Below are 19,165 nucleotides of genomic sequence, written 5' to 3'. Positions count from 1 at the left end.
TGCGTGCGACACAAGATACTGTCGGACCAAAAGGATCACAGGCATGGAGACCTGATAAGAATTCGACGAGATATGTATCTGATGAGTACATGATATCAAAGCAGCGTCAGGCTCTCTTTCCGATTTTATAGTCAACGTGAAATATGATGAAGAAGCAATTATTTTGACTTTAACGTGATCGGTTTAAGACCCTGAGTTCCGCTTGCATACCCTCAATGTTTCGTCATGTAACGATATCACAGTGTGAAAATGATCCTGCTGATTCTTTTGTTTTGGGTAAAAACAAGAGAAGTGTCTATCTGTTACAGACATTACGTTTCTCCGCACAAATGCGCACTGAAGCAACTTTTCTGTGCCGTCGTAACTTTTCAAAAACCCCTGCAGGCCTGCATTTGGCCGTTGATATATGGGTGTCCAATATACCTGGGCTGGTCTTAAAATGCGCCTTAAAAATCGGCGCCTATACGTGGCAATCTAAACTCTTCGTCAAAGGTGTATTGCAGAGGTGGGTTTTAAACTGTAGAATAACAAAGCGTAGCTCCCTCTCTGTACAATCTAAAAAAAAGGGTGTATTTTTACACCCTTTGTCCCATATAAGACACTCCAAAACTTCAGTTCGACGTACAAGGCACAGAGTTCCAACTGACGGTATAAACTTTCACGAGATGCTTGATATTCGTTCGGCACAACTTATTAAAATTGCTAATATACGTCTTACTGACTACAAAAAAAACAACAAAAAAGTTTTTTTTACCCTATTGCAAAACCTCAGTGTTTTCTTTCTGTGGTCTTTGAAACGTACTTTAGTTATTTAATAAGTTATATCAAACCGTGATAAATCCTTTCGCAAAATTTGGGGCCGTCTGTTCGACTAGGGCTCTGCACGTCGAACTGAAGTTTTGGGGTGGAGTATGTGGGGTAAAAGGGTGTAATGTGACACCCTTTTCTTTTAGAGTGTAGAAAATAGGGCCACGAAACTTGCCGGGGTCAACGGCGGACGGCGACGTATACGACCGAGTCGAGTGGCGGGACGCGTTTGGCGCACGTGTTGATAGATGGCGTCGGAGGCTGCGTGAAAATGTGTAGCCGACCAGCAAAACAAATCACACGACGCGTGTGACGCGCCGCCGTATATGCAGCCGCGTTTTCTTTTCGTTCTGTTCTTTCAAATATTGCTATCATTGTTCATTAATTTTTAAAACAAAGGTACGTTACAAAAAAGATTATGTTTATATTCATCAACCATGGTTCTCGCAAACAGTCTGGATAAGGAAATAGCGCCATCTAGCAATACGTGCGCAAAACGCTCCCCGCCACTCTGTCGTCTGCGTCGCCGCTCGCCGTTGACCCTGGCAAGTATTTGGGCAATTTTTTTTTACAAGAAATGAAGCTATGATTTGGAATTTTACAAGGTAGAGTGTTGCCTATGAAATACACCTTTGACGAAAATTTTAGATTGCTACTTGGATACGCCTATTTTTACGGCCCATTTTAGATTCAACCTCGGTATTTCGAACACTCTAGTCTATACATCGCATTGTCGTCGAGAGTTACCACTGCTACGTGATTTGGCTTCACAGTGTTTTCACCCTTCTCAAATATTGCGGAAGCCTCTACGTGCCAGCGTTCGCGAGTTCGCGCACCTCGAGAGTCGAGTAAAAGTTTATTTGCTCGTCACCAACTTAATTCTACTCAGTCACGTACTCCATCAGAAGGACTACTGGGCTCGCGAAGCCGTCGTGTCGTCCGCTATAACCTATTCACCCTTAAGCTGAGACTACGCTCCCGGCTTTCTGCGCGAGCTCGCGGTGTTCCGCAGTGCTTTGGTTGCACGAGCCTGCATGTTCACACTTGTGCTAGCAAGGGCAGAAAGCTCGCGCTGAAGGAGGAGCTTTTAGTTATAAATAGTGTGCCTTTATGTGCGATTTGCTGGTCATAAAGGGGCACTGACACGTCAAAATAATTTTTTAAAATTATCCGGAACGATTGAAAACGAGGCCTGGACATTACCCTCAAAATTTGAAACTTGGGAACCTAGTCTTCGTAAACAAAAAAAAAGAAAAAAAACAATTTTTAAATGCCGAATCTGAAGTTCCCGCGCGATCTGCGCCAGTGAAGTGACGTCAAATATCGAGCGGCCCTGCCCTGGCCCCGCTCCGAACGTGTGTGTGTGAGCGTTGTCCGCCGTTGCTGCCACGACCCGAAGCGAGGAGGTGAGGAGCGGGAGACAAAGGCGCCCTGGCGTACCATGAGAAGAAAAAAAACCAACAAAAAAAAACAATTCCCTCCGTGCGTGCCGTTCCGCCTGCCTATCCCTGCGAGCAGACGACGCTTGACGTCTCGCCGGTTCTGCGTGAAAGGCTGCCTCGGCGGAGTAACAACCATAAGTATGACTACACAACGCCAAACCCAGTTGTTTTGACTGTTTGACGATTTCCTCTTCGAAGACTGAGAGGTCGTCGGGCAGCTAAAGAAGAGAGCTCCGTCCGATTCCTCGACTCACCGATCACCCTCTGCTACATGCGTCGAGCGCCGCCATGTTTTTCGAGCGGGGATAAAAATCCAGAGAGCGACATCACAACGGACTCCAATTTTCGGTATTTAAAAAGAAAAAGGGTCGCTGTGGGTTCGGAATTGCGTTAAAAAAAAAAAACAAAAAAAAAAAACATGATACGATTGCCGTTATCGAATGTTATAAAAATGTCGCCTAGAAAGCTTCTAAATTTCATGCTATGTTACGTGCACATAAAAATATTGAGGAAGTGAGAATAGAGAGAGAGAGAAAAAAAACGCCAAAAACAAAAATAAAAAGCGCGCGCACCCTTGGGGAAAAGTTTTTTCGCGATGCGGTATTTTTTTTTTGCGTGTCTAGGACTACTACTGGCATCGTTTTAGAGAATAAATAAAATAGAGCTCTGGGGTGTCAGTGCCCCTTTAAGGGTGAACGGAGTACAGCAAGGCAAAACCTATTGTAAACCTTTATTGCGGGATTTTATAATAGCTATATGGCACCGAGACGATACAAAACTCTTCACAATTATATATTGAGAAAACACGATACTTACAAAATGTATAACCTTTTAATAAGGCAAATTGTGACCTCGAGTTGAGCCCCCATGCATTTGTCCCCAACAACGGCACCAGCAACGGTTCGTTTGAGGCACAGCGCCATGTTGTTTTGTCATGCGGTCTTCCCCGCTTTGGAAATGCGACCGCCGGAAGTTCCGAATCGGCCATCTTGGACCTGGGTGAAGTCAGCCGGGTGAAGCGTAGCAGAAGCCGGGCGGCTGCCTGCTGGAAGACTCGTTTTCTGTTTGCTCGCCCTCATTTGCCTACGAATTTGTTGGAAACCTTGTGTATATGGTCACAGCTGCCTTTGAGAACTAGTGTAGAAGTTTTAGGAAAGCGCAGCACCGCAGGAAAAAGGCACAGGTCGTCGAACGTAAGCCTACCTTCTGGTGGATACAGAGAGCGTGCTGTTCCACAATACGCGAACAACTTACATTAGGGGGAGACCCCACTTAAGCGGGAAACACATGTACGACGAAACCGTCCGATCCGACGTGCGGACTGCCGGAATGACCTTGGGGGGAGAGAGTTTTCGTAGCATCGGAGAGCGTTGAAAACCCTCGCCTCCGACCGTCGTATTGCGCGGTCGGACGTCGGATCGGACGGTTTCGTCGTACATGTGTTTCGTGCTTTATACGCAGCCAGCGGGACCTTCGCAGCGATTTAGGCTTCGACGGCCCGCGGGTGAGCCCTGTTTCTTCCCGGTCGGCGGGCCCCCCCTTTGATGACTTGCAGCTGCGAGCCAGACGCTCTGGCGGCGGTGGGGGCCCGCTGAGGAGGAGCCGGGGGGAAGTGGGGAGACAGGTCTCGGGACGGGACGGCTTAGGCGAGTGTCGGTGTGTGTGGGGGGAGATGAGTGCGTGCGTCAGTCGAACGAAGGAACTCGAACGAACAAGATCGCGGCGACGCCAACCTGAACAATGACTGTGTATCCGTGTATTCCTGTAATCCAGTTTGTGTAATATAGTTGTTTTTGTTTATTTGCGAATTCCTTTAATTAGTATAGAACCGCGCACAGCTTCTGCCACACGTGCGTCAACGCGTAGTCTAATAATAATAAAAAAAAATAACAACAACAAGCAAACATAAAAGATATTTATAATGGGAAAGGGGGAGGGGGCACATTTTGTAAATGTGAACTTTCGCCGAGTACGTTTTCGCGCATGTTTTTACCAACGAAGTGATTAATTTTTTTTTATCGCACATATATGATCCTCAGCGTATACGGGAACCGTAAACAAGGATACGAATTTGATGGCGAATAAATGCGGTGTGATAAACTACGTTGGCGAACAAAAGATTCGTTACCGATCCCGTTAAACTGTACCTCAGACTGGGCATACTTAGTTTGAGTTATCTGTATTGAGACCCAATTCACAATACAACCATTAAAAAAGGGTCTTTATTGAATTGAACATGCGGTCTGTTCAGTGTACATACTGCGCAGTCAATAATTTTTGGTTAATCGATTCACAAGAAAAAAGAAAACAAAATACAAGAAGATCTATTGGTGGGTTCTCCGGAAACACGTACCTTTGAAACACCACACATGTCCCCCTTTGGCAAACGCTAATGCTGATCCCTTCACTTCTTTCTTTTGGTTTTTCTTTGGCTTCATCTATTTTTTGCTTCCTCTTTTTGGCCTCTTTACGGGGTCAGTGTTAGCCTTTCCCAAAGGGAGGCGTGCATGGCGTTTTCCAAGGCTCATGCTAACGGATTCCCCAAAAGTATATTAGTGTAATTTTTTTCACTCGTTTTTTGTACTTTGCCTGTCAGAGTACGCCGACGCCCTTGGGTATACGATCATCCATATTACTCGTTGAAAGAACCAGATCCATACAACTGGCGGAAGAAACCGGATTCATATCACTCGTGGAATGAACTGCATCCAGCGTTTTAAGTACACACACACATCAAAGCCCACGCACCGCTACTACGAAATCCAAAGCGAAGAACAACCGGTGACAGCGGAGCGGCAACTGAGCACGCCCGCATTCCACCGCGTCGGGCTCAACACCTCCTACACACCAAGGCCATAGTGCTGAATGTGATGGCGTCATCTGGGAAGGCCAACGCTACAGATTGGACAAGACGATTGCGTCGATGTTTGGCTAAAATTTGACTCGAAGACGAGCGCTGACGCAGCACTCGTTTCCGATATGTGTCCCGCGTTGGCCTTCTCTGATTAAGCCAGCTCATTCAGCACTGCTGCTTTGCTGTCTAGGAGGTGTTGCGCGGTGCCTCCTCCTCTCTAGCTCCACGCCAGCTGTGCGCCTGACTTTGTCGAAAACAAAGGGGCTCATTTTTAGGAAAATCCGGCGGTGTCTGTCAGTTTGTCAGCTCCAGGGAGAGAGGGAGAGGTTGACGCCTGCTCACGTCAGCGCTTCGGACCAATGGGAGCGTCGCACGGGAGAACTGACAAACGAAAGACACCGCCGGGTTTTCTTAAAAACGAGCATTTTGTTAATGCTAACGCATTAAACAAGAATATTCCTTCCGCTTTTAGTAAGTCAGTTTCAATGCGCAGCGATTTACGCTTACTTTTACGTTGACACGTATTTATACTTTGTTTCAAAGCCGCATGCCCCAAGACTGCTTTCGACCAAGAGGACAGGAGGTTCCCCAAGTCACGAGCTTGCCTGGCGACGTCATCGATTTGTTTAAATACTGCAAATCAATATATTACTTCAAACCGGAGATCGAACACTGTTTCGTAAGTCTGCCATACATTTGCTGACCACTTTTAGTTCCACATACGGCTGTCATCAGGGGCATATTTTTGGTTTACAAATTCGCGTACGAATGTGATCGAGTGTTTGCTCGCTTAAAGCCGCTTTGAATGACTGCGCTCACACACTGGCGCCATCCAGCGGGTAGGGCTGGAACACCTCGATCTCCCTATAACTAGACCACGATGTAAGATATAAAAGCTTGCGACGATCACACGACGGGATGCGTTTAGACAGCGGGAGCATGGTCGTACGATGTGTTTTTCCGCCAAATTTAGCGGGGAAACTGAATATGTGTATAGGAAATGTGACGCCAATTTATCTGCGAAATTTAACGGGTGACTTGAATGTCTAAACGTGATGCGTTTAGACAAGTAGACGTCAGGTCACATGACATTAATTTTCTCGAGAAAATTGTCACGAACGGTCGACATGCTGGGAACGTTACACGATTCAGTTTCCCTGTTAAATTTAGCGGGGAAATCGACGTCGTGACTTGACATCACGTGGCCTCTACATTAATCAAGCTTTCTCGCTAAATTAAAAAAATCGACGTCACGTGACCTGATGCCACGCGATCGACTAATAAATTAATCTAATTTCCTCGCTAAATTTAGCGTAGCAATCAACGTCACATGACCTAAACACAGATCCGGATTCCTCGCTAAATATATATTGAGAGATAGACGTTTTGTGACAAAAAAAATGATTCAATTTCTTCGCTAAATTTAGAAAAAAAAAAGAAGAAATTCGTGGGTTATGGAAGACACATTTGGTACTCCCTAGTCTTTGTCATCATAATCAAGCTTGTGGAAATGTTTTTATAGCAATTAAAGGCCCTCTTCACGTGTTCGGTTGTCATCGCCCCAAACGGGGCCGTGTAATGTGACTTCTAGCGTGTTTCCCTTTGGATATGAAGCGACGAGAAGACCTTGGGACGCACCGCTTCAAACCAGTGTACAACTGCGAGTTAACCTGCTGTATCCAGAAGAAATTTCTAAGGGCCACAGTGTATACAACTGGATCAATACAAGGTCTTCGATGCGGCGTTGAAAATAAGGTGAGCGCCCCCTTTCAGAACTCCTCCCTCTTCTTTCTAGACAAAATAGTTTTCTGGAAGACAACACTAAAAAAAGAAGGACACTAAACAACTTAATACGATAGGCTATTTATGGTCATGATTTAATCTATGGGCTTTACGCATCCTAAAAAATAAAAAAAAAACATTAAATTTATGCTATGCCGATTTCTTGACTAAAATCGGTATCAAAGATCGAGACACGATAGGGCGTTGTTGGACGAGGACTGATAGGGTGCCTATATTTGCCGGTCGCTCCACTGACAGGGTGGAGATACCCGCCATTTTGTGGCGAACTGTGCGATGTTCTCACCGGAGTCATATTGAGTCTATCTTTTCAGAACTTTCGCTAAACACAACGTTTTTTTTACCACGACTTTGTCACATACACTCACAGGACCCACACCCAATGTGTAACTAATACTGACCTCAGGCGCCATATTGTGGCGCTCTATTGGCTACATTGGTGTCTACCCTGTCAGCGGAAGCCGCAGGCAGATGGATGCACCCTAAGGACTGACAGAGCCGTTTATGCTGACAAAGTTTGGCAAATGGGCGGAGCTGGTCGTCCGCTAATACCGGATTTCGCGATAACGCAAAATGGCGTTACTTCTGTCTTTCTTATTCTTGAGAAATCGCATAAAGTTCCTATGAGTCGGAGCCACAAAATGACGGACGGGAGTCCTTGCCAGACTGTCAAAATCTCCGTAAGAAGGCCAACCTCTCAGTGTAAACGGCTCTGAGGACTGAGGAAAGGCAGAATCCTGTCCCTCCTCGAGCGACGGCACTCTGTGGTCTCTGCGGTCGTTTCGAGGCAATCGATCTTTGGTACTGATTATAATAGAAAAATGGGCCTCACATGAATGTAATGTTTGCTTTTTTAAGATGCTTAGGGGACCATGCCTAATTTATGTTATGCCCCTAAATAGACTATCGCAGAAAGTGGTATTAAGGCGTTCACACACCTTCGTCTGGTTACGACCGGAGACGTTAAAGGTTCGCACACTTGCCTTTGACTACATTCTAAGAAATTCCTGCGCGTCTACTTACCCACAGAACACTCAAAGAGTCATTCTTTCCGATCTACGAAATCAGATCAGCGAATGAAGAAGAGGAACATCTGTTTGGGCCTAAAAATGAAGTCTGCGCTACGGTGCCTTCATGTGCGCTTTGCTAGGGTGATGCCATTCTTTTTAGTACCACTCGCCGACAGACCAGCAGCCATCTTGGTTCTCGGCGATGATCCGTGGGGCTTATAACCCTCCCGGAAACAAGCAGCTTATCTCACAAGTTCGGAGCAGCGTTGTGGAACCCACGGAGGGAGGATTAGCGTTTTCCCCCTCGGATGGGAGGACCGATGGACACAAAGGCCACTTTCCAGCGCACGGCGAAACAATGGAGAACCAAAATGGCGCTGGGAGAGGGACTGGGAAAGGGAAACGGGCAGTTGGTATCAACCTATGCGAAGCGCACTTGAAGGCACCCTAGTCTGCGCTGTGGCATTACGCACTGCAGAGCGTCATGCTTGCGTTCCGTAATGCCAGAGCGCAGACTTATTTGTGAGGTCTAAACAGGTGTTCCGCCTTATAACTAAGAACCATGCGCGTTAGTTAGGACGGTGCACCTTTGGGCGGCGGAGAGCTTCTGCGCCAGACGGCGATGAAACGAGCAGCCGGAACTCCCTCCACCGATTGGCCGGGAGAGGAGTGCCCCACTACGTCACAGCGCGTTTCCGTGCGCGTTCAGAAAAAGTCGAAATCATCCAACTTTCTTATGCGCGTCCGGAAGGCGCAAGGAATCAGCGCGACGTCATGAGGTACGCAATTTCCGTGAAGCGCACGACCTACGGGCACACAAAAACGCGTTGGGTTTGGACCGTGATTTAAAGAGGCACAGACAGGTCCAAATAATTTTTTTTATTACCTGGAACGATTAAAAATGATGACTCGACATTACCTTCAGAATTCGAAACTTGAAAATTCAGCAAGTGGGAAATAGAAAAAATAAAAAAAATTCCAAAAATTCAAATTTGAAGTTTCCGCGCGATACGCGCCAGTGTAGTGACGTCAAACATCGAGTCGTTCCGCAGCTCGAGTTTATCTCACGCCTCCGTGTCGTTCGGAATTAAAAACAGCGCGGAAAGCCGAGGACCAGACAAAGAAGTGACACGGACGTAGCGCTACGTCCGTGTCGCGTCTTTGTCTGGTCCTCGGCTTTCCGCGCTGTTTTTAATTCCGAAGTATGTACCAACTCGCCCCAAGCCTCAACTTTAGCTCCGTGTCGTGTTCGCCCGCGTCCCGCGAAACAACCGCTCCGTGCGTGCCGCCTATCGCTGTGAGCAGACGACGCTTCACTTTCCAGTTTGAAGCTCTTTTAGGGCTCCTTCGGATGATTTCAAATTTTTTTGGAACGGTGTGAGATCGAAGAGAACGCGCAGTGGAACTTTTGTGAGCGATGCGAGGGGCCACGTCGCGCCGGTTCTCCGCCAAGGGCTGCCCCGGCCGAGTCACAACCAAAAGTATGAATACAGAAACAGCAAGCCCAGTTGTTTTGACCGTTTGACGTTATCTCTTTCGAAGTCTGAGAGGTCGTCGGGCACCTAAAAAAGAGAGCTTCGTCCGATTCCTCGGCTCGCCGATCATCCTCAGTGCTACATACGTCGTGCGCCGTCATGTTAACCGAGGGAGGATAAAAACCCAAGAGGCGAGATCACCCCGAACTACGATTTTCGGTATTTCAAAAAGAAGGGCCGTAGTGCGTTCGGAATTGGGTTAAAAAATATGTTTTAGGAATGCCGTTATTAAATATCATAAAAATGTTGCTTACAAAACATATACATTTCATAATCGATTACGTACACAAGTAAAAAGAAGAAAGGAAGTGAGATGTGGGGGAAAAAGGCGCCAAAAATTATAAGGTGCGCGCGCGCGTGTGAAACTTGTTCTTTTAGCGTTCTGGGAATTTTTTTTTTTTGCGTGTCCATGACTACAACTTGCATCTTTTTTGACAACAAAAACAAATACGACATTCGGGATGTCGGTGCCCCTTGAAGGTCGGCTCAGACACCTGCGTCGAGCTGTTGCTATGGCGACCCTTCCAACGAGCCAATAGGGAGACTATGTGCTGCACGGCGCAACGCAGCGCAACGCAGCGCAACGCAGTGGACGCAACTGTGAACGAGTCTTTAAAAAACAGTTTTGAAGGCCCTTGTGACTGCTTAGGACCGGCCGCGCGGTCGTAAGCCGCCGCAAGGGGCTTAAAAACGGGTTTTATGTCTCTCCGGTCGTAAGTCGTCGCAAGTGTAAACCAGCCTTTACCTACGACGAGAGTAAAGCCCTTTCCTGTTTCAAATGTAGCTCAAGGTGCGTCAATCCACGAGGCAGGTGCAACGTGCAGCCCTTGGGAACATCATGGCGGCCCAGCGCAGCACTGAGCTAGAATTCAGACGCCATGTTCTTCCTAGTAGTGGCACGCGGCACGTGCTTCGAGCATTTCTACAACAATGAATGGCGCCACTTTTTCCAGGATAGAGAACTTCAGACGAGAGTAGGGTGCCTGCATGTCTGTCTGTCTCAGGGTGAAGACATCCATTGTTGTACTGAATGTGCCAGCGCGTGACGCTCTCGCGCACTCGGTGCATGGCTTGGGCGGTAAAATGGCGTCTATGCACTAGCCAAAGCTACGCGCTCGAGCTGAGTGACACCGGATTGCGCGCACTTCAAAAGGCATGAAAAACAATTGAGCGGAAAAATGGCTGAGATGTCACCACTCAAGCAAAGGCGCGCGTGTGTATGAAGGCACTCTAGACGAGAGTAGGGTGCCTGCATGTCTGTCTGTCTCAGGGTGAAGACATCCATTGTTGCCCTGAATGTGCCAGCGCGTGACGCTCTCGTGCAGTCGGTGCGTGACTTGGGCGGTAAAATGGAGTCTATGGATTAGCCAAAGCTATGCGCTCGAGCTGAGTGACACCAGATTGCGCGCACTTCAAAATGCATAAAAAAGACATTGGGCGGAAAAATGGCTGAGATGTCACCACTCAAGCAAAAGCGCGCGTGTGTATGAAGGCACTCTAGACGAGAGAACGCACTGGCGCCATCTATCGGATGCAACACTCGTATTCTCACGTATTTACTTTTTTTTAAGCGCATCATTCTTTCTGCTTTTGTCATGCGAACGTTTGATAATGTAATAAATGACCCTATCTCATTGAGAATGCGTACATCTAATCTCGCAAATACCGCAAAAACTTCGTCGTCGCGAAGTGCTATTTCAGGCTCATCTAACAGATGGCGCCAGCATGCCGGTGTGCTCTCTCGTCGGAAGAGATCGGGAGAACTCGGTACCGTGTAATTTCACGTTGGTGCGGTGTAATTTCAAGGACGAACGCGAGTGTTTTCATTCAATTACCGCGAAACTTGATGGTGTAACTGGGGGATTACAGTATCCTTCAGTGACGATATTTGAGTGCGGTTCATAGATTGGACCCGAGCATTGCGTGGGCACTCGATTTGGTCTCGTAATTATCGTAGCTCGAGAAGCATTCGGGTAGTGGCCAGTGTCCAATCACTGCAATATCGACAATAGCCGAACCATAGCAATGTCTGGAACTTGGCGCGTGTCCTGTGCCTTGCCAACCCCAGCCCGTGTCTATGATCAGTATTGGCGGCAAAAAATTGCACCATCTTCCCGAGGGGAACCATGGGGTGATGCGGAGCATCGCGGATCGTTATTAACGGTGTTATTAACGGTCTTAGTAACGTTGTTAACTTGCGTGTTATTACGTTAGTTTGTGGGGTGGTGCTGACGCTTGCTTGCGCCAACCCACTAACTGACGGGACTGTTGCTTCCATCCCACTTCATCGGAAGAACAAAGTGGAGTCAACAGCGGTGAACTGAACGCGCGCAGTCAGTCAGTCAGAGTCTTGAGAGCAAGGAAATCAAAGGAGGAACGCGCGCAGCGCGCTACCGCCGCTTATATTCACACTTGAAGGAGAGGAGACTAGAGGAGGAGAGTTGCGCATGCGCGCGCGGTGTGAGTAGAAGCGAACGCACGCGAAGTGCACGCAGCTGGTAGAGAGAGCGGAAAGAGTAACGCGCAGCTGTTGGAGAGAGGGAAGGAGGAGAGTTGCGCATGCGTAGCGTGAGTGCGGACTACGACGCCGCGGGACATAGACCCGAGCAAGAGATGCTCCGCATCTAATACACCTTTCCATAAAAGCGTTCGAGGGCGCGTTCATTGCTGTGTTTGTGTGTTATGCACGCGCACTTTCTGGCTGGTCGCGATTGCGCGCGAGCGCTGGCTGGACTGTGATTTAGTTCGTGTGGACTGTGATTTTTGTAAACAGTGGAAACGTCTATAATCGGCTCCAGATCATGCGGCCGCTTGCTCTGGCTGCAAGTTGAGGGGGTGAACGCTGCTCGTTTTTATTTCATTTTTACAGCGGAGTTGTTCAGGGTTAGTTTCCCCAGTTTCGCCTCTGGGGATGAATAAATCTCGACACAACACTCTGGACAGCTACCGATATCTATGAGTGACGGCGGCAACCAGACAATCGGCTTGCCGGTTGTCTGGTTCCTGCGGTTGAGGCTCATAGATGGTGGCAGATAGTACAGCTCCGCTGCTCTTCCTTCTTCACCAGAGTGGAAAGGCTTAATATTTTTTCTGCGACTTCGATTGCGTGTGGGAAGAAACGAACCAGATGTTTCACCGTTCATTATCTTCAGGGATCTGTTCATAGCGGTATTTGCGCAAAGTACGAAAATTGTTGCGTCGCCCCTTTAACTGTTCAACGTAAAGCCATTGTAGTGGCGCTGGTGTTGTGGACTGCGCATGCGCAGGAGATTCGCGTTACGCGAGTCTGGTTTCTGCACAGGTGCAGTGCCCACACAAAGTGCTGGCCAACGCGGGTTTGCTTGTAGTGGTGTGTTAGTGTTGGTGCATAGAAAAACTGCACAAAACACGGATTTTATTGATGCTTTTTTACGCCCCAGATTACAGCCGCCATCGCTGTCCCTCTCTTGTTTTACCGAGATACCGCGAGCCACTGAAATGGGCGTTGACGGGCTTCCACAAAGAAAAATGCTGGGGAGAATAATGACACAGTAGAATTTAGATAACTTGGCCTTCTATGATAGTGATCAAGTGAAGTAAACGGAATACGAGAAAACAAAACGTGAAGGTCGGTAATGGCGGTGTCCATGCTCAGCTGCTTTAAAGCGTATATAGCAGGGGTGGCCAGAGTGACATCCGGTTAGAGCCACAGAAAAAATAATTCAAAAATTCAAAGAGCCACAAAAAAGAAAAAAAGGAAAAGAAAAGGGGGGGGGGGGGGAGGGTGGACTCTTTTAACAAGAAACGAATGGACGGAACAGTTCTCTCCAGTGGCGACAAGGAGAATCGTACACTAGAACAAATAACACCAGGCAGCAGAAGGTTTCTTGAAACGCTAAGCAAAAACGAATGCATGCTTCGTAGCCAGCCAGTGTTTCTGACGCCCTTTATGCCTATACGGCTCGAACTTTATTCTAGAACAATAAAGAAAACGGTGACAGGACACATCCATCTGTTAAAGAGCAGTACAGCTGTATGTACTTAGCTGTATGTACAGTCTTCGACGATATGAAAGACCCACTGGGAGCGCGTGGCCGAGGCGGTGGCTGGCGGGAGCGCTGCGAGCGCTCCCGGCAGTTCCGTTCTGCTTCGAGGGGAGGACGCTCACTCGGGGCTCAGCTAAAGCGCGCGCTTATCAGTTTGTGCTGAGCCCCGAGTGAGCGTCCTCCCCTCGAAGCAGAATGGAATTGCCCGGAGGGCTCGCAGCGCCCCCGCCAGCCGCTGCCTCGGCCACGCGCTCCCAGTGGGTCTTTCATATCGTCGGAGACTGTACATGGATGGGTACTGTATGTACACATCTATGTGTTAAAGAGCAGTACAGCTGTATGTACTTTGAGTAGTACAAGGCTGCCAAGTTTGCGAGCTTTTTTCTTTTAATTCTAGAACTCTTTTCGTCTTTGCAACACGGGAGGAGAAGGGGGACACGCTTACCAGGAAGCCGCGAGCCACACTAGAACCCGCCAAAAGCCGCATGCGGCTGGCGAATCGCTCTTTGACCACCCCTGGTCTATAGCTAGTATTCGTTATAGCGCATACGCGCGCGAGTCGTTCGGGGCGTCGGGAGGCTCTTCTCGTTCGTTTCTCCCATTTCGGCCGCCATGAAGTCGTCAGCGCAACGCAGCCAGCACCGTTCACAACTTCGGTAAAAAAAACAACAAAAAACCATGGCGGTCGGTGTGGCGTGTGACTTCGCCGACTCAGCCGAGCGTTAGGCTTAGTACAGCGGGAGAAAATTTGCCATCCTGTTAGTCTGCTTCATTTGAGAGGCTGAACCAAATCATTTCGAGGACTTTTCATAATGGTAAGCGATCGTGAATGGTGTAAACTGCGCATGCTAGTAAATGTTTGCGATCTGCGGGCAGACTAGCTGCTGTGGCGACCGCGAGCAGACGAAATGATTTGGTTCGACGGCACACAACGTGAACGATCGTTCAAGTTCGAAATGACGGAGACAGGCCACATACCTTTACGGTCGTTCAGATACGTTTTAAGGCCTGTTCACACACGCAGCAGAGCGCTACAAGCATTGCGCTGACTTCACGCTGAGCGCGTGCTGACGGGAGCGTTCACCGGCTTTGCATCGCACCGTCAACACTGTTGATCATGGCAGGCCATAAGTAGCTGACACACGTAAGCAGCGCTACATCAGCGTTTCGCTGCATGTGAGAACCAACCGGCCTTTACTCTATCTAGCTTCGCGGTTCTTGAAATTCCGACCGGCAAATGTTACGTCGGCCGTCTTGTTTGCATCAGCCTTACGCCGGAAAAACGAGTCGCCACGGACTTGCACGTTGCAGAATGTTTCACATGTTGACTAGAAGATGGCGCCACGGTCAAACACAATCATCATCCTCGTTTACACGGTTGCGCCAGTTTGGCGATTGGCTAAAATATGTCAAATTTCAAGTACGGTTTCACCGAACGAACCAGCTGCAAGGTCCATGATTTCGGAACCGTGGGACCGAAAAACGACTTGCTAAAAGTCTCTATTAGGAACTTTAGCAAACCGTTACCGTGTTCCGCTTACCGCACTACCGTAGCCATTGAAGCGCGCGCCCGGGTGATATACTGGGACCGCGAAGCATGCGCTTTAAAGCGTGCTTCAAAGGCTCCGGTAGTGCGGTACGCGGTAACGGTTTGCTAAAAGGCCCCAATAATCGGACTATTTCTGTTTTTCCCCACCCGATTTAATAATTGCGCAAAAATATAGAAAAAAAAGGCTCCACAAACCCTTCTTACAGTGACGCTTAGAGAGGCACGTTGTTGTTTCAGACACAGCTTCGCTTGTGTCGTCGGAGCAATCCCCAAGGAGACGCTGTCGACATAGTGACGTCATGATTGAAACGACTACGTCACTCTTCTAACCGTCATTGTGGGCAGGGCTTGCGGCACTCTTTTAGAGCTCATTTTTTTAATAGAGCGAAAAAACGTTAAAAAAGGTCGATTCATATCTTAAAAACAAATTTTCACAATATTATATTTTCAACTGATCTGACCTCTAACAGTAATTGCTGTCAATACTGCAATTGTAATGTGAACCCTAAAACCAATAATTAAGAAGTCCTTTAACATATTTCAGTTAATTAGCCAGCTTACCACGACGATTATCCCCTCATCTACGGTGAAGACGGCACACATCTAAGTTTAACTCTCTTTCAGAAGAAATTTTGTTCGGATTAAACTCAAGCAAACCGTATTATCAATTGTTTAATTAAATGGGAAATCTTGATGTATCACACAGTGCCTACAGTCCCCCATCTATAACCTTTTATTTATTTATTTTATTTTTTTTGGGGGGGGGGGGGTGGGTGGGGGAGGGGCTTTTAAAATATTTTGTGGGAGGTCAGTGTCCTTAGGACCAGGACGTAGCCTCCCCTATGCTCTGCCTGCCGTCGTCAAGGTCTCCGCTGTTGTTGTCAGTCCCCAGCATCCTGAAAAAACGAAAGGGGAGAGAACTACAGCGACAAAGCGAGAAGGAAGTCGTTCTGTTTGCACGGTTCAAAACGAACGCGCGCTCCGTAACGTTCTCATTTCTTCGCAAGCCTGCCCACTCTTTTCGCCATGCACACAAGAGAGCGCGTCTTGTTTGTGCAGCCGTCAACGCCATTGGCAAGCCTGCACGCTCTTTTTGCCGTCTACACTTGAAAGCACGTCCTGTTTGTGCAGCCCTCAACGCTCTTGGAAAGCCTGCACGCTCTTTCTGCCTTGCACGCCAGAGAGCGTGTCCTGTTTGTGCAGCCTTTAACGCGTGCTACTCTATTTGCACTATTGCAGTTTTGCGTCAATGGCGTCTGTTATAACCGTCAAGATTGGATCAAGGAGCACCTTCCTTATGGTTCCCTCGACATCCATCCGTACGTTCCGCCCAAGAAACCATTTTAAATTAACTCAATCTAGCCAATAAAATGGCGATTGAACAATACTCAAACGCGTTTCGGTCTATATCTTCTTAAAAATGGACTACATATATGGAGAAAAGCACCGATCTTTATGAGAATTTTCTGGATTTTGCTTTTCCGCGTCATAATTGCGGGCACCGGAAATTCTCGGTCGGATGGCCACGAAGAACCAGAAAAAAATGGTTCTTCGTGGCCGTCATAGTATTGTTCCCAAAAATATTTTCTTTTCTAATGTTTGAAAAACAAATAATCTTGACAGAGTCATTGTTGTTTAAAAAATATCCCGAGCTTGCCTTTTCCGTTTTGGTTTGAAACGATAACAAACCCGGCTGCCGGCTTTTCCGGCATGCTCAAGAAACGCAGCTTGTTCAGCTTGTCTGGTTTTATGATTGCAAGGTGTTTAGGGGAAGATCTCTTAAACCGACGTAGTTTGCAGCAAACAACTGTCGCAACTACGCGCCTTCATGAAGCGCTGTGCACGTGCTTTGTAGCGGGACTGGTCGAAGTCTAATTTCCCACGCCAACTATTTTCTTTGATCCGGTTCGATTTATTCGTTTGCGCTTGTTGATGCAGAATAAAGATGTTGCTTTCCGCAATAACGGCTTCGCTGCTCTGTGAATTGTGCACCCGTCGTGATTGCGGCCATGGTTTCAATGCGGAGTGAAATTTCGCCTGCTTCTTGCACAGGGGTTGCGATGATCTCAGAATTCCGAGTGCTTACAGACCACTTACTAAATCCCCCAAGCGCTCCGGCCCGCACTCGAGGACTCATCCCCAGCATTCCTGGACACCAGAGCCGTATATGGGGAGAGTTTGGTCAGTCTATGATCTCGCCGCCGTAACGCTCTCCTCCCGAGTGAGCCAATCAACACGCGACGCAGAGCGAAAGGCTTGAGCGCATGCGCGTGAACTCCCGGCTGTTCCCAGCTGAGCGGGGAGGGCCGCCATTTTCGTTCATTCCCCCGGCGGAATGCATGGGATCGGCATCTAAATCTCGATTATTTCCTTTTATATCGCTGGCTCTGGCAAGAAAATGATATACTGTTATCCCTCGGTGGGTTAAAAAGCTAATAAATGATGTTTTCTCGACGTATGACCACAAACGTTTATTCAGGCGAAAAAGAAGTCGGCCCGTAGCAGACGACGCGTAGCCTCAGCAGTGCTCTTCTCCGCCCAGTCTCCGACAAGGTTGCGAAAAAATGGCGGTCGTCTCCTCTCTGCTCCCTTCTTTCTCTCTCGCTCCTTCGGCGCTCCCCTCCCTCTCATTTACTTTTCTCGTCTCCAGCGCCTTCGTCGCCACACCCACTGGCCAAACTCTCCCAATATACGGCTCTGCTGGACACGGTCTCCTTGCGCCCTCTCTTGGCTATTCTCAGCCAATCGCACTAAAATGATAATTTCAGCGAAACTCCTGCAGAAACCCTTAAGGTCCTCGGGATATATAAAAAGGGCACTAATACACTCTTATTTTATACCTACTTAACCTCAGGATTGTATACTTTTTATTCCTGGGCCCGATATAATATTGTTGCATTGGGTCCTATGGGCCGCTTTGACAACATTTTAAATTTCTTCTCACTGAATTGAAGAATCGTAAAGTTCCCTAGGAATATAATAGCTGCCGACTCATAGCACACACCGCAGTTGAAATTTCGGTATTTTAATTAATAATTTTTATTCCTCGAGACTTTCAAATTCGGCCCGCTTTTTGCCCCTGTAATGTTAGCACTCCGCCGTGCACTAAGAAGCTCGTGGCCAACCTACCCAGACTTGTACGTAGTCCGTTACAAGTAACAAAATTACCTGTAATCCCTTAAATTTATTGAGTAATTTAGTAACAGAATAATTACATATTTTCTAGAGTAATTTTAAAGTAATTACCTTACATTTTTTACGTAACGGATTCCTTGTAATCCGTTACATATTTTACAGGACCAACCCCCCCACCCCGCTTCTAAAGCATTTTTTTTTTGGTTTGGTAAAGCCGAGGCACAGTGACACTGTCATGCGAATTGACCTGCGAAAAGGCAGGCTTGGCACTCTTCAGTTCCGCGAAGCCTTTTTTTTTCCAGCACGAAGCCCCTGAATCTATTTTTTTAGACTCTAAAAACAATGTCAAAAAGTTCAAATAAACATCTCTACAAAAAGAAAAAGAAAAAAAAAAAAGGGGGGGGGGGGGGGACAAGTTATATCCGCTTTTGTAGTCCTTTTTTTTTCTGCGATCGAAGACGGGGAGAGGAGGACACCAAGTGACTGTGTGCCTCTTCAAGAAGCTCGAGGAGGTAGGTGCACAGACAATAACTCACAATGCCCTTCTCGGTTATAGTGACTACGACCATTTTCATAATGCCACAACACGAGAGAACACTCCGTCTACCCTAAAATCCGCTAAATGAGATGTGATAATATGTGAAGGTGTTATTGTCACAAGCATCCTCGTTCGTTGCTGCACACTTGTCATCTTCTCTTAGAAAACAGGACTGAGTAAGAAATAACGCAAAATGTCTGACGAGACTTCCGAAAGTCAGCTGTTGCTCAAAATACTCAGGGTCATTAAATGGGACAGTTTGCAACCATAAGAACTTGAATAACCCTTTCCCCTTTGTTTCTTAACTGAAGACAATATATTTGAAAGTAACGCCACGAAAGTAACGGATTACTTTTTGGGGTAACGGTCACTTACTTTTTATGGGAGGGTAATTCTAATTGTAATAAATTACAATTTAGCCTCGAGTAATTGTAAATGTAATTCCTTACTATTTTTCAGTAACGTGTACA

The 19,165-nt window shown here is 47.4% G+C and overlaps 1 protein-coding gene across 1 annotated transcript in view; it reads left to right on the top strand.

Moving 5' to 3' along the window:
* The window catches only part of LOC115320795, a 32,173-nt gene extending 15,804 nt beyond the window's left edge, over positions 1 to 16,369 (top strand). Inside the window, exons 8-10 of the mRNA XM_042293253.1 lie at positions 5,647 to 5,782; positions 6,718 to 6,858; positions 16,262 to 16,369. Coding sequence (XP_042149187.1) covers positions 5,647 to 5,782; positions 6,718 to 6,858; positions 16,262 to 16,369 — 385 coding nt within the window. The remainder of the gene's footprint in view (positions 1 to 5,646; positions 5,783 to 6,717; positions 6,859 to 16,261) is intronic.
* Positions 16,370 to 19,165: the final 2,796 nt, after the last annotated feature.

Source organism: Ixodes scapularis, unplaced genomic scaffold (genome assembly GCF_016920785.2).
Source record: "Ixodes scapularis isolate PalLabHiFi unplaced genomic scaffold, ASM1692078v2 PGA_scaffold4__175_contigs__length_147842914, whole genome shotgun sequence".
Classification (NCBI taxonomy): Eukaryota; Metazoa; Arthropoda; class Arachnida; order Ixodida; family Ixodidae; genus Ixodes; species Ixodes scapularis.
The sequence above is the reverse complement of the archived record's forward strand: the minus strand, read 5'-3'. Positions and strand labels throughout refer to the sequence as shown.